At 38.0% G+C, this 14,464-nt stretch overlaps 1 protein-coding gene across 1 annotated transcript in view; it reads left to right on the top strand.

The window, feature by feature from the left end:
• The window catches only part of Ten-m (teneurin transmembrane protein Ten-m), a 391,498-nt gene extending 381,637 nt beyond the window's left edge, over positions 1 to 9,861 (top strand). Inside the window, exons 14-19 of the mRNA XM_068772043.1 lie at positions 1,051 to 1,227; positions 2,290 to 2,698; positions 2,959 to 3,211; positions 3,909 to 7,695; positions 8,456 to 8,827; positions 9,477 to 9,861. Of these exons, the coding sequence (XP_068628144.1) occupies positions 1,051 to 1,227; positions 2,290 to 2,698; positions 2,959 to 3,211; positions 3,909 to 7,695; positions 8,456 to 8,827; positions 9,477 to 9,833 (5,355 nt within the window). The 3' untranslated portion in view covers positions 9,834 to 9,861. The remainder of the gene's footprint in view (positions 1 to 1,050; positions 1,228 to 2,289; positions 2,699 to 2,958; positions 3,212 to 3,908; positions 7,696 to 8,455; positions 8,828 to 9,476) is intronic.
• Positions 9,862 to 14,464: the final 4,603 nt, after the last annotated feature.

Here is a 14,464-nt window from a genome sequence, read left to right as displayed (position 1 = left end):
ACCGACGGCATAGTTGAAGTCGTGGGAAGTCGTTGGAAGTCGCTGGAAGACGCTGAAAGTCGCTGAAAGTCGCTGGATGGGTGCAGCGCAGGATCAGTTATCGTTGCGATCATAAAAAATAGTTGAATTTGTTCTAGGCTCTTGTAGGATTAGGCGTCTTGTAGGCGGTTGAAACTACCAATTTTTTACATGACTCTTTCCAAAAACTCCCAGCCAAGACCTATTACGATAATTTTTAAGCGTTACCAATAAATCTAGACTGTTATATGTTCTGAAGTCACGCTTTTAAAACTGCACTGATACGTTTTTAAATTGATGTATCAAATATAAAAACTGTCCGAGTATGTTGCGAGGTCTGAAGTTAAGGGATAGCATTATAGGGAAGTTCAAGCGGATTGAAGTTTATATCAAATTGGTATCTTCCTGCATTCTCTGCGATATGTTGACAAGAGTGACCTCTGTAATAAACTTATATGGATCATAATATATATTAACATTGTCTCAGGAGACAGTTATTGTAATATTATGGTAATCATAATGTTTCAAACTCTCTCTCCACATCTTTTTGATATATTGCCAAAATATTGTATAGGAGATGATAAGTAGAAATGAAACGTAGGACGGGTAATAGAACAAGATAACAAATTGTTAATTAGAATAAAGAAAATATAGAAATAATATAACAAGTGTAAGAGTCCTGAAATAAAAAATCAAAATTGAAACTGTACTGTGATATAACAAAAGGGTGAGGCGAATAAAGAGAGGCGAGGTGTGAATGGAATATAAATAAATGGTAAGAGAATGGAAGAAAATGTGTAGAATGTAAGAAAAGTAATAGAGATTGTGAAAGTGATTAGAAAATACAAACTGGAATAAATATTTAAAATAATAGAATCCCTGTCCTGAATGTGACAGAGGGCACGGAAGGTTCCTAAAATTATCTTAATTTTTAATTGTTGTTTTCACCATAATCATTGTATAAGGTTTAAATAATTGCACGTGTATATTATATCCATGACTACTTCAAAACATTTGATGTTTCATCACCAGGTTGTTATAATCGACGAGGTGGTTATGACGACTTCAGACGAGAAGGGAGGTATGGGCCCGCCCCAAGCATGCCTTGCACATGACTACGATGCCATGAAGCCAGTCGTGCTTGCAACCTGGAAGCACGGCTTCCAAGGAGCATGTCCCGACAAAAGCGCTATCTTGGCTGAATCTCAGGTAACTTTACTATTCAAATTTTACAACATTTATTTAAATATTCTCTAAATTCTCATTCATTCAACTTAAAATTGTACTTCGGATATTGTTTTTTATTTTTAATCAACTTGCGACAGTTTTTATTGACAAAAGATGGCGCTCGACCCATTCGATAGAAAAAAAATCAACTAATGATCACTTTATTTATTTATTAAATGTAAAACGAATTAATCAACGTTGTTAAGCATAAATATTGACCGGTGTAGCCTGTAAACGTAAATATAAATTTGTAGCACGTAACTGTCAAACGCACGATGTTCAGTACGAACTGTCAAATGCACAAAGCTTCATTAGTCATAGTATAAGGAAACTTATAAAAAAGGCAAACAACATAAATATAAATCCTTGCGAATGTCGGCAGTATAAACGATATATAATAAGGATATACATTTGTTAATTTTAATATAAATATTAATATACCTTAATGAACAATAAATAGGAAACCGTTCAGGTGACACGAGGAGATTTCAAAGTTACACCTATCGTTCCGAATTTCCCGCGATTTCACAATCAAAACTACCCAACTAACAAACTATCGTATATGCCATAAATAAAAAAATCATTTATTAAAATTACGTCCACTCAGTTGACAATGAACTTTGTCAAGGTCATCGATAGACGCTGGATGTATACCGCTTTCAACCGGTTCTATTGGAAATCTTTTGGGGAGGTCTATGTCCAGCTGAGGACGTGTTATGGCTAAAATAGTAAAAAGGTTGATGATAGTTACCCTCTTCAAAACTCATGTCTTTTTAATACATAGTATAAATTGTCTTAAATATCTACTCGTACTGTGTTGTCATTATAAAATAATCTGCCGTTGAATTGTTACTAAAACAATTTTAAATAAAGTATCCATGACGAATTATTCCCTCTAAATTATTTTTTTTTTTATTTATTCCAAAGTCAATTTAATAACTTCGCCAATTACAAAGTAGAAGTCATTCCCAGTTTTAATCAAAAATTGAGAATTTAAATTGAACACAATTAGAAATAAATAACCAAAATTCTTTTTGTACCCAGGTCGTACAAGAAAGCCTGCAGATCCCAGGCACCGGGCTCAACCTGGTATACCACAGCTCCAGAGCAGCTGGTTACCTGTCCACGATCCAGCTGCAGTTAACACCCGAGAAAGTCCCTCCGACCTTAGCCCTTATTCATTTGAGGATCACCATAGAAGGAATACTCTTCGAGAAAACTTTTGAAGCTGACCCAGTGATCAAGTTTACTTACCCCTGGAATAGACTGAATGTGTATAGACAGAGAGTGTACGGAGTTACCACGGCGCTGGTGAAAGTTGGGTACCAGTACAGCGACTGCAAGGATATCATATGGAACGTTCAGACAACCAAACTTAGCGGACACGATATGAGTATATCTGATGTCGGTGGTTGGAACTTGGACATTCATCACCGATATAACTTCCATGAAGGTGAGTGCTGATGAACATATACCTAAATTTTTTATTAAGCTACCTGAGATCTTCGTCCATCATCTAGAAGAGACCATTTTTTGGAAAAAAAAATCCTGTTCGAATTTGACGCCTGTTTCCTAATTTTATTCAAATTTTGAATTATACGAAAAATTCTATCTCAGATTACATTTCAAAATAACAACTCGTCTTTTGTAATTTTGATTGGAAGACGTACTGTTTTATATGATATTTTACTAATACAAGTCACTAATTCGCAGGTATATTGCAAAAAGGAGACGGTACTAACATATATCTGAAGCACAAGCCACGGCTTATCATCACGACCCTTGGAGATGGAAGACAACGGGCACTGGAGTGTGGCAGCGCGTGTGCAGGACCTGCCTCCCGACAACGACTCCTGGCGCCTGTCGCGCTGGCCGCTGCTCCCGATGGCTCACTTTACGTAGGAGACTTCAACTTGGTCAGGAAGATCAACACTGATGGCACCGTCAGGACCATCGTCAAACTTAAGTAAGCTTAATTTTATCCATAGCAATACGTGTTAGCAAACTCAGGTCTCGCTTTAATGTTATACAGGGAAATTGCTGAATTGACCCGAGGCTCCAGAAAAAGACTAAAAACGATATCTCCGAGGGCCTTTTAGTAGTTTGCAATTGTACACAGCTACGTCTTTTCCCCAGGGGTCAAGGCATCTTTCAAAAATTGAATTAGAGTCTGTTATGGAATACTATAGTTAGTAAACCAAAACAAGAAGAAAGTGTGCAGTATTTCCTCCGTGTATGGTCAGGTATGACCATACACGGAGGAAACAGACATGGAAGAAAGAAACTGTTACGTTAATATTTTAAATATATTTAGAAATATCTTCATCTTTGTCATTAAGCCGTAGGAAGTCCACAGATTTCCAATAAGACCAGTTGCACGCAACTTGCGTCTCGCATCTGTATATGGCGTACACGCTTACTGTTCCGTGGTCTCCTCTCTAGAACCTCCAGCGACCATCTATTCTGCGTGCTATGCAGCCTGCCGACTGCCACTTCAATTTGCAATCTAATATGATATATATTATTTCTAAATCTTCGTTGAGCTATATAGCTGGATAAGCTATTTTGAGTGTGCCAATAAAGCCAGAAGTGAAACACCACGCTTCAGTGTGTAAGTCATCCTTTATAAATAAAGATTAAATTAATATTTTTAATTTTTTCAGCGCAACTCGAGTTTCCTATCGATACCACATGGCCCTGTCGCCTCTGGATGGTACGCTCTATATCTCTGACCCCGAATCCCATCAAATTATTAAAGTCCGCGACACGAACGACTACAGCGACCCACAGCACAACTGGGAAACAGTCGTGGGCTCGGGAGAGAGATGTCTGCCGGGTGACGAAGCTCACTGCGGCGACGGCGCTTTGGCCAGAGACGCAAAGCTGGCTTATCCCAAAGGAGTAGCTGTCTCTATAGACAACGTTTTATACTTCGCCGATGGCACCAACATTCGGATGGTTGACAGAGACGGCATCATCACGACGGTCATCGGTAACCATATGCACAGGGCCCATTGGAAGCCGATTCCTTGCGAAGGCACACTAAGCGTTGAAGAGGTCCACTTGCGCTGGCCAACAGAACTGGCAATCAACCCTCTGGACAACAGTCTTCACATTATCGACGACCACATGATCTTACAAATGGCGCCAGACGGTAGAGTTAAAGTTATCGCTGGAAGACCTCTCCATTGTCCTTCTCCTTTGACAGGATACGATATGGAACTGGCCACCTACGCTACACTAGTCATGCCTCAGAGCATTGCGTTTGGTGCAGCTGGAGACTTATACGTCGCAGAGAGCGACTCGCAAAGAATAAACCGAGTTCGGCTCATAACCACCGACGGAAAGATCACGTTGTACGCCGGAGCCGAGTCCAAATGTAACTGTCTGGAACGTGGCTGCGACTGTTTCGAAGCCGATCACTTCCTCGCCTCTAATTCCAAATTCAATACCATCTCAGCGGTGATCGTGAGTCCGGACGGTATCGTGCACATCGCCGACCAAGCAAACTACAGAATACGTTCTGTAATGGCGAGCATTCCTGACGCCAGCGGAGCGCGAGAATACGAGATATATTCACCAGACACACAAGAAGTATATATCTTCAACAGATTCGGTCAGCATATTATGACCAAAAATATACTTACTGGTGAAAACAACTACGTGTTCACATACACAGTGAACACTAGTAACGGAAAACTAAGCACAGTGACCGACGCAGCAGGAAACAAAGTATTCCTCTTACGGGATTATTCCAGCCTGGTCAACTCCATAGAGAATACTAAGGGTCAGAAATGTAGGCTTAAGATGTCTCGGATGAAAATGCTGCAAGAGTTGAGAACCCCAGATAACTTTAACGTCACCTTTGACTACCATGGAACGACTGGTTTGCTAAAAGCCAAGTACGATAGTACAGGAAGAAGCTACATTTATAAATACGATGAATTTGGACGGCTCACGTCAGCCGTGACGCCAACTGGAAGGATCATCAATCTGACTTTCGATCTTAGTCTCAAAGGCGCGACTGTTTTAGTGAGCGAGAACAACAGAAAACCAATATCGATTCTCATAAAAGGCTCATCAGTGAACACAAAACGAGGGGAAGCCGAAAAGAAAATGATCATATCGACGGATGGCAGCATTTCTTCCAGTTTGCCTTGGGGTCACGTCATATCAACAGACACAGTGCCATACACGATCCTGTCAGAGATCGACCCAATACTCGGAGAAAGCTACCCGGTCCCGGCTAAACAGAGAACAGAAGTTGGCGGCGATTTAGCCAACCGGTTCGAATGGCGGTACTTCTTGAGAAGACTGCAATCCAACAAAGGCAAAGGCAACAAGGCAGTTGCACAGATCGGTAGAAAATTACGTGTGAACGGTGAAAATCTTCTAACGCTAGAATACGATAGAGACAGTTCCACAGTGGCCGTGTTCATGGACGATAAAGTGGAACTTCTTAATGTAACATACGACAGAACAGCAAGACCAGTCAAATGGGGACCCAGGAGCGGAATCTTCGCTGAAGTGGAACTAGACTATGATAGATTTAATAGGCTGACCAGTTGGCGGTGGGGCGATCTGAATGAAACCTACGGATACGACAGGGCCGGTAGACTTCACGAAATCCGTTATGGTGATGGATCTTCGCTGGCTTACTCATTCCGAGACATGTTCACCAGCCTACCACTGAAAGTGACCACACCGCGGGGAAGCGACTATCTTCTAGACTACGACGATTCTGGCGCTCTACAGAACTTGACAACGCCAAGAGGTCACATCCATACATTTGCTTTGATGACATCTTTGGGATACTTCAAATATCAATACTTCTCGCCTATGAACCGACATCCGTACGAAATCTTATACAATGACGATGGACACATCCTGGCAAAGATCTTCCCACACCAATCGGGTAAGATACTCTACGTCTACGACAGCACTGGCAAACTGGAGACAATTCTTGCCGGTGCCTCCGCTATTCGATATGTGTACCATGAAAACACTCACCTCGTGAAGAACGTTGAAATCACCGATCCCGATTACGAGCTGAAACAAGACTATAAATACCACGCGGGTATACTTAAAGACGAAAAGATGAAATTCAACTCGAAGAGCGGCCTTAACAATGCACACTTCAAATACCAGTACGACGGAAACGCTCGCCTTTCCATGATCGACGCCAACATCAACAGTAAGGAAATGCCGCAACTGAAAGTAAAGTACAGTCAGAACCTCGGAATGCTGGAGGCTGTAAGCGATTTAAGAATATACAGAAACACTTTCAATCGCTCTGTCATGCAAGACACCAGCAAACAGTACTTCACGATAACGGACTACGACGACCATGGAAGAATTAAAACTGTCCTAATGAACATAAAGTCCTTCGACGTGTTCCGATTGGAACTCGAGTACGACGCGAGGAACAGAATCAAAACGAAGAAGCTGATGATAGGCGACACTTCTTCTAACGAGCGAATAAGTTACAACTACGACGGTCATCTCATGGAGGTGGTCGGATCTGAAGACGACTGGAAGTATGTATACGATGAAAATGGTAATGTGATTGGAGTCATCGAGCATGGAGAGAAACGCTACCTGGGTTACGACATCGGAGACAGAGTAGTACAGTATGGTGACCTTGAGTTCAACAGCTATGACGGCCGCGGCTTCGTGATCAGACGCGGGGAGCAGAAGTACCGCTACAACTCTAGAGGCCAGTTCGTCCACGCCTTCGAAAGAGACAAGTTCCAAATGTGGTACTACTACGACGACAGGAACCGACTTGTGGCGTGGAAGGACGACAAGAACAACATCACACAGTTCTTCTACACGAACCCACAAACCCCAAATCTGATCACACACATGCATTACCCTAAGGCAGAAAAAACCGTGAGATTCCTCTACGACCAGAGAGATTTCCTTACGTGCATTGAGACGGAAGACCAGCGTTTCTACGTAGCAACAGACCACAATGGATCACCTCTTGTAGTATTCGATGTAAATGGTGAAATCGTGAAAGAGTTGAAACGAAGTCCATTTGGGAAAATTGTCAAAGACACAAATCCAGGTTTCTACGTCCCCGTTGACTTCCACGGCGGTATACTCGATTATAACACGAACCTAGTTTACCTGGATAATAGATTGTACGATCCGGTTGTGGGACAGTGGATGACGCCCAGCTGGGAACATCTCGCTACCAAGCTAAGCCTACCCACGGATATCTTCATCTATAGATTTAAGAACAACGATCCTATAAATAAGAATCAAAACGTGCCTTATATGACGAACTTGGCTAGTTGGCTCCAGCTTTTCGGCTACGATCTCACCAAGATGATGGGTTCCAAGTACATCACTGACATGGTCTTCCAACCAATGTCGTCAGTGACCGCACCCCAGTTGGCACCTGACTTTGGTGTGATGTCTGGACTTCAATGCATCATTGAAAAGGTACATATTAACCTCTAACATTAACTAAATTATACATTTACCACTACTTTTCTGGCTTCTTGGATCAATTGGATCTTGGTCTTCGGCTTGAAATTGTTCCAATTTGGCCTATCCTTCACCTCTGGCCAAGTTGTAACTTCGAGGTTCACCAGGCAGGGGCTGCTTTTTTAAATCATATCTAGGTCTATCTATGACCCCATTTCGATGGAACCAAATGACCCTTTTTGTCATGTATAAAACGAGCGAATTTCTTATATAGTATTAAAGTTCTTAATGAATGAAAAATCAGAAAAATAATTGATTACTAAACTATATTTCATGATTTTTATGAATATTTTCCTGTGGTTTACCGTATCTCTTGATTGATTAAATTTGAAAATATTCTCTGTTAATACTTCAACTATTGATGTTTCTAGTGAATAATAATTAATGAAGTTGTGACTAAGACTTAAATTTTCGCCAATTTATAACAGCTTGGCTGGACTGCAGCCTTATATTACCTCATGACACTAAGACCCTAATAGAGTGCACTATTTTTAAATTGATGTCAAACGTTTTCATGCAATTTTTCCATTTTGTCTCACCATGAAAACCTTCTTCGTGTCTTAACGCAAGTATAAAAAAGTTGCCGAATTGGTCCCGCTGTTTTCGAGTTTGGCACTGAGCAGCACGTTTAATAATTCATTTTTAATTACATATATGATGATGTAAATTCATTTTGAAAGACTCATTTCAATAAACTGATATGATTTTTTTTCAGGTGAATGATAAATTATCTGACATAGACTTCGTGCCCACGCCGTTGCTCAAAATGGAGCCCATCACGAGGAACCTTCTCCCAAGAGTTTCGTACAAGAGGGGAGTTTTCGGCGAAGGAGTGCTGATATCCCGGGTGGACGGCAAAGCCTTCATCAGTGTGGCGGACGGAGCGAACAGCGTTGTGGAAGACGTCATAACGACTGTGTTCAACAACTCCTACTTCCTCGACGTTCACTTCAGTATCCACGACCAGGACGTGTTCTACTTCGTGAAGGACAACACCTTGAAGATCCGCGACGACATGGAGGAATTACGCCGGCTATCGGGCAAGTTCAACGTGTCGCAGGACGAGACCAACGACCAAGGATCAGAGGTACAGTATATACTTACATAAGAAAATATCAAATGACAACAACTGTATAATTGTTTGGGAGAAATCGTGTTTTGTAATAAGACCGCCCATTTTAATTTTTTGTTTGTGTGTGTCAGCATTTTGATTGTGTGATTTCTAATATTTTTATTGATGTACAATAAAGATAATAAAAGAGCATATAAACAAATAAATATATGATATAATTAGAATTGTAAGTAATGAAGCTAAATTTTACTTGTATGTATACATTAAACAAGGAACAACATTTAAACTTTGATAATTTTGTTTAATCAATATTTATATTTAATTTCCACATTGTGACACCTCTTGACTGGCTAATGGCTGTAATTGTCAATTGATTATTAAATAGACAGATAGATGTTGCCAGTAAAATTAAATATCGTCTACCAAATTAAAACCTTTAAATCTGATTGGTCCACATAGATGTAAATACATTATATTAGTATCATAGTTTATTTTTATTGAAAATGTATTTACGTTTTTAAACTACTGTACATCGATATATTACTTTAGCAGCACCTGGTAACAACAAACTTTCATATATTATTCAAATCCTCAGAGAAAGCCATTCTTCTTCATTAATATACATAAAAACAATTAAAATAAAGGTTGACGAATAAATTTCCAGGTTCGCGTCCACGCGGTGGGCAAGGGTTCTGTGCAAGCAGTTATAGTCCTGCGTTACGGAGTCGACCCGGCGCAAGAGAGGATCAAGCTGTTGAAGCACGCGCACAAACGCGCCGCGGCGCGCGCTTGGGAGAGGGAGAAGGCACTGGTAGCCGCCGGCTGGGAGGGCAGAGGATCCTGGACCGAGGAGGAGAAAGAAGAGCTCATCTCGCATGGCGTCGTTGACGGGTGGGCTGCGAAGGACGTTCACTCCGTGTCCAAGTTCCCACAGCTGGCGGACGACCCCGCCAACATCGTGTTCGTCCGCGACGGCAGAAGGAAACGCAGAAAGAGTGGCCGTGCGCGCCATCGCTCGTGATTTTTCTTAACGTGCCATAATACGCCATGTTGGAATGGACATGTTCCAATGGACGTCCATTTTGTTTTCGCATCGGACGCCATGTTCGGATACTAGCTTAAAGTTTAGTTCTTTTGCTGAAAGTGTTCCGTTATCTCGATTAGGACGCTCTCTAAAGCGAGTTTTTGGGTAGAAAATTCTTCTCTAGAAAGCGAGTTCTTGTGATTATGGTGTAGACATTTCATGGATGGTGGTAAAGCCATCATTTGAGAAAGAGAGACGGATAGCTTTCGGTTCGTTCCCGAGCGAAACTTTTTGTAAGTTACACCAAGTAGAGTGTAGGATCCCATATATTTCTTTTGGCCGTTTGTTTGCTTTACGTACTTAGGTTATGAGTTATATTTATATTTTATTTTTTTTATTCCTTTACGGAAATAATTTCCACGAATCTCAGGTAATAACTCACAGGGTAACGGAGTCGTGAAAAAAAATAACATAATAACTGAGCATAAATATTTAAAATCAAAATACTCAAGCGTATGCACAATTTACAATGAACTTTTTGATATTTTATTTTAATTTTTATTTCATAATAATTTTAACCTGTATACACTCGTCGCTTTTTTCGCAAATCATGTATTCCTATTGTATGTTAGCCAAATATTTCGTTCTAACCATACATATAAGTAATATTTGTAAATAGCGTTTAATTCTTGTAATTATTCATTTAACAACTGTATACCTAAGTCCTTTTATTACTTCGCAATACTATAACTATTTAAGCAATAATTTTATATTTTACTATTAATGCTTATCTCCATGATGACCCTTGTTAGTAGTTATATGGAAATATTCCAGATAAAATATCTCAAATCACAGTTTGAGTGTTTTAAATGTCTATCAAATGTAGAAAAGTACAATAAATTTGTTTGTGTATTAACATAAGCTTTGTTACATATTATGGAATTATTTACTCCATTACTACAGACAAAATCTGAGGGCCTATGAAATATGTTGGCAATAATTTATTTTATATTTACATCACAATATTTATTATTTTATTAGCTATTTAAATGATTTTTTTTAAAATGAATTAATATAGAAGGTACCTTGTGACACCAAATAAAATATACCTATGGGCCTAAGAATACAAATTATTGAAAGCAATATATTATTTTAAATTATATCCAATTTATTTTAAATGATTTTATATTACTTTTTAATGAAATACTAATATTTAAGATTATCATTCTTCACTATAGGTCTACTCCATAAAATCATTTCCTTAAAAAGAATCTCCTCAAATGCATCTCCTAATAGTAAATTAATTTAATTAATATAATAGAGAATGTTGATACGTACGCAATGCATGTGTTGTGCAATAACAAACAGTAGGGTCTACAGTAAAACTTTAGGGTCATACTTCTTGCTGACTTATGTTAGAATGCATAATTTCTTAGAGACTGATGCTATAATACTCTTTATTTCCGTGTATTTTTTAGCTGTGGTCATTGCGTCAAATTTTTCCCTCTTAAAAAGTTTCGCCTGTCAAAGTAGTTTTTGGCGGGTTATTTTTCTAAAATGGCCTCCAATAGTTATTTAGTCGCTTCCGTGTAGAATTTTAGACATGACTACTCTCCTGATAGAATCTATCTAGTTTAGACACGCATTGGCCTCAGTTGACGATAATTTTAAGATTATATACCGCGTGCGTCTTCTTAGCCGTAAGTCAGTAAGAAGCTAAAATAATGTAATTAAATAAAAGTAGATTTATAGTTTATGTCCATAAATGTGTCTCATTTAAATTGTGGTGTCTATTTCGTGTTAGAATACTAATTTAAAAGCTAGTTGACTGAATGGTCGAGATGGGCGTCGATATTTTTTACAAAAAGATATAATTAACATGGAAGGGAGTGAAATGTGAACTGCAGTCCCCGGGATCGCAGTTAGCCCCTCGCGATGGTGATATTTTTGCAAAATGTGACTAAACAAAGCAATACATTGTAATGTAATACGTCTTATCGTTTTTTTAATAACTATAAGGTGTATTTTAATTTATATTAATAATACAATTATATATATTATATCTATTGTGAATGTAGTTATTCGTTTCGCGGTGATATTTAGTAGAGCGTATCTTTTTTATGATGTATAAAGAATTCTAATTTGTAAATAGGTACTTAAAATTGTATTGTGTAAAAAATATTGTACATATCTGTACGCTTGGATTATTTATAACGTATCGTTCGTAAGGTTTTAGATTACGGAACGTACCGCGCTAGAGGCCGGGCAGGAACTCATCTCTGGAGTTGGCAACCGCTTCACACAACACTCTCCTAGTTACATTAACATTCAGATATCCTCTTCCGCTTAACTTTCGGTATCGCGTTGAACGGATTCATTTATTTAGGTGTGTACTGTCACGGTTGTCAAACAAATAGCGGGAACTGTCAAAGTGTACCATCAACAAACTTACCATAGACAATTTAAGCTTCTAGATATATTAGACGGCTTCACAGACGCGGTGTGGGACACGTCGTTGATAAGGTAGATCTGAATTTCTCGTGCTGAATCTTACGTTTAATTTGTATTGTAGATACGATACGTAGATTCCGGAGTACGTGCAGACCGCGTCCCCCGGGCGCGGACGGTGTGAGCTGTTGCGAGCGTGTCTGAGTGCTATGTGAAAGGCGACGTAAGCGTGTACAATAATAAATATAGAAAGTATTCTAATGGAATATGTAATAAAAAACATTAAAACTAAGAAAATCTTTTATTTCTCTTCCCTTTGTTCTACAAAATATTATTAAAAATCATTATGGAGTAATGATATTATTATAATCTGTATGATTATGTTTTTAAATTGACACTGCTAGCCTTTGCAGAACTATTACATCAACGATGGTCTCGGGGAATCCCCGAACTAATAAAATAAGCTTTAAATACAATTTGAACTTTTTACAGACTTACAAATCTTACGAGATGCGTCATATTTCTTCTCGCGTTCCTATAAAGCCAGTCTAGTTTTAAGTTAAAGGAGTGAAATGACAAAAAAAGTTTTGTGGACTTTTCTCAGATCTGAAACCTTTATAACTTTAAAGTATGCCATTATAGAGAAGATCAATCTGGTTCCAGTTTGTATTAAATTGGACTCTTCTGGTGTTCTTCAAATATGGACAAGTGGTTAATAATATTAATAAATATAAACTAAACTAAACTACCAATAGACTTAGTAGAGATGTTCTCTATCATAATACAGAAAAAAAAGGTCACTATCGTAGCTCAAAGAACTGCTCATCTGAAGTGGCACATGGCTTGTGCAACCGATAGGGCCGAAAGGTTCACAAGTGGCGACCAGGAGCAAACAGACGCGGCGTGGATAGGCCACCCACTAAGTTGACCGAAGACTAATAGGGCTGCTCAAAGTCGCTGGACCGGGCAAGATGGTGATCTTTGGAGGGAGGCCTATACCTTGCAGTGGAGGGTTAAAAAATGTGAGGCAAACCAAATTTTCACCGTAATATCGAGGGTAACGAAATAAAAATTCTCTGTAAATATAATTTATTAAGTGCTTGCATATAATTAGTGATATGTTTAGCAATATATACGTCGACCGAATAGCTCAACAATATATACATCAATAAAAAATCATGTGAAAAATTAAATTGCAAATAAAGTCCCTGTCCCACCATAAACAGGGGTACGAGAGGCCCCCAATAGCGGGGGTCATAAATAAAAAAAATATATATATATATACATCACCCATCTATACAGGGTGTTTAATTATTGGTGTAAAAACTTGAATGGAGTGAATGTATAACCTCTTTGTTAGCAAAAAGATTTTAAACTTATTTATAATGACTCTGTATAATATGATCACTCTGAAACTCTCTTAATATTTGACAGTTATAACTTCTAACAGTACAAAGTCTACAGACAGAATAGATGATAGACAATTATTAATTTCAATATGTTATCCGAAATGTAAAAACGCTTTTTTAGACTATATTATTATTACGCTATTATTTTTGAAACTATTAAGAGCTAAATAAATACACATATACCCCTTTAAAGTTTTTACACCTGTAACTAATAACCTATATATTGCATTAATGTGATTTCACACTATAATAACAAAAAATATCTTAGGGATCATTCATTTTTATTACTGAATCTTACATTTCATGTTAACTCAATATTAACTGTAAAAAATGTTACAATATTAAAAAAATAAATCTATTTAAAAATTTCTACATCAAAGAATATGTATTTAGTTACATATTATAAATATAAAAAACTTTATTAATCTGTGCAAAATGGCATAGACATCGACTAAATTTTATTTAGAAAAAAATTTACAACAGCTTACTATTATTTTAACATGAAGTTCTATTTAAAATACAGATTAACTACAAGTTTTTATTTAAAAAAAAAACTACCAATTCATTCACAGTCCAAGTAATTTTTTATTTTTTTATTAGACGGATTTTTAAAAAAAAACATCCTCAAAGCTTTAGCCACTTATTACATTATTTCAATAACAATGCTACTTGATAATTTCCACTTAGATGTACTTAATTCACTTATGATCTCAATTTTGAACCACATTCAAATTTTGGAATACAAGAACTATCCTCAAAACGCGTTATAAA

This window comes from Battus philenor, unplaced genomic scaffold, assembly GCF_028537555.1.
Source record: "Battus philenor isolate CCGP_79_NKW_IND1 unplaced genomic scaffold, ilBatPhil1.0.hap1 SCAF_4, whole genome shotgun sequence".
NCBI classification, from domain to species: Eukaryota; Metazoa; Arthropoda; class Insecta; order Lepidoptera; family Papilionidae; genus Battus; species Battus philenor.
This window is presented reverse-complemented; position numbering and strand designations above follow the sequence as displayed.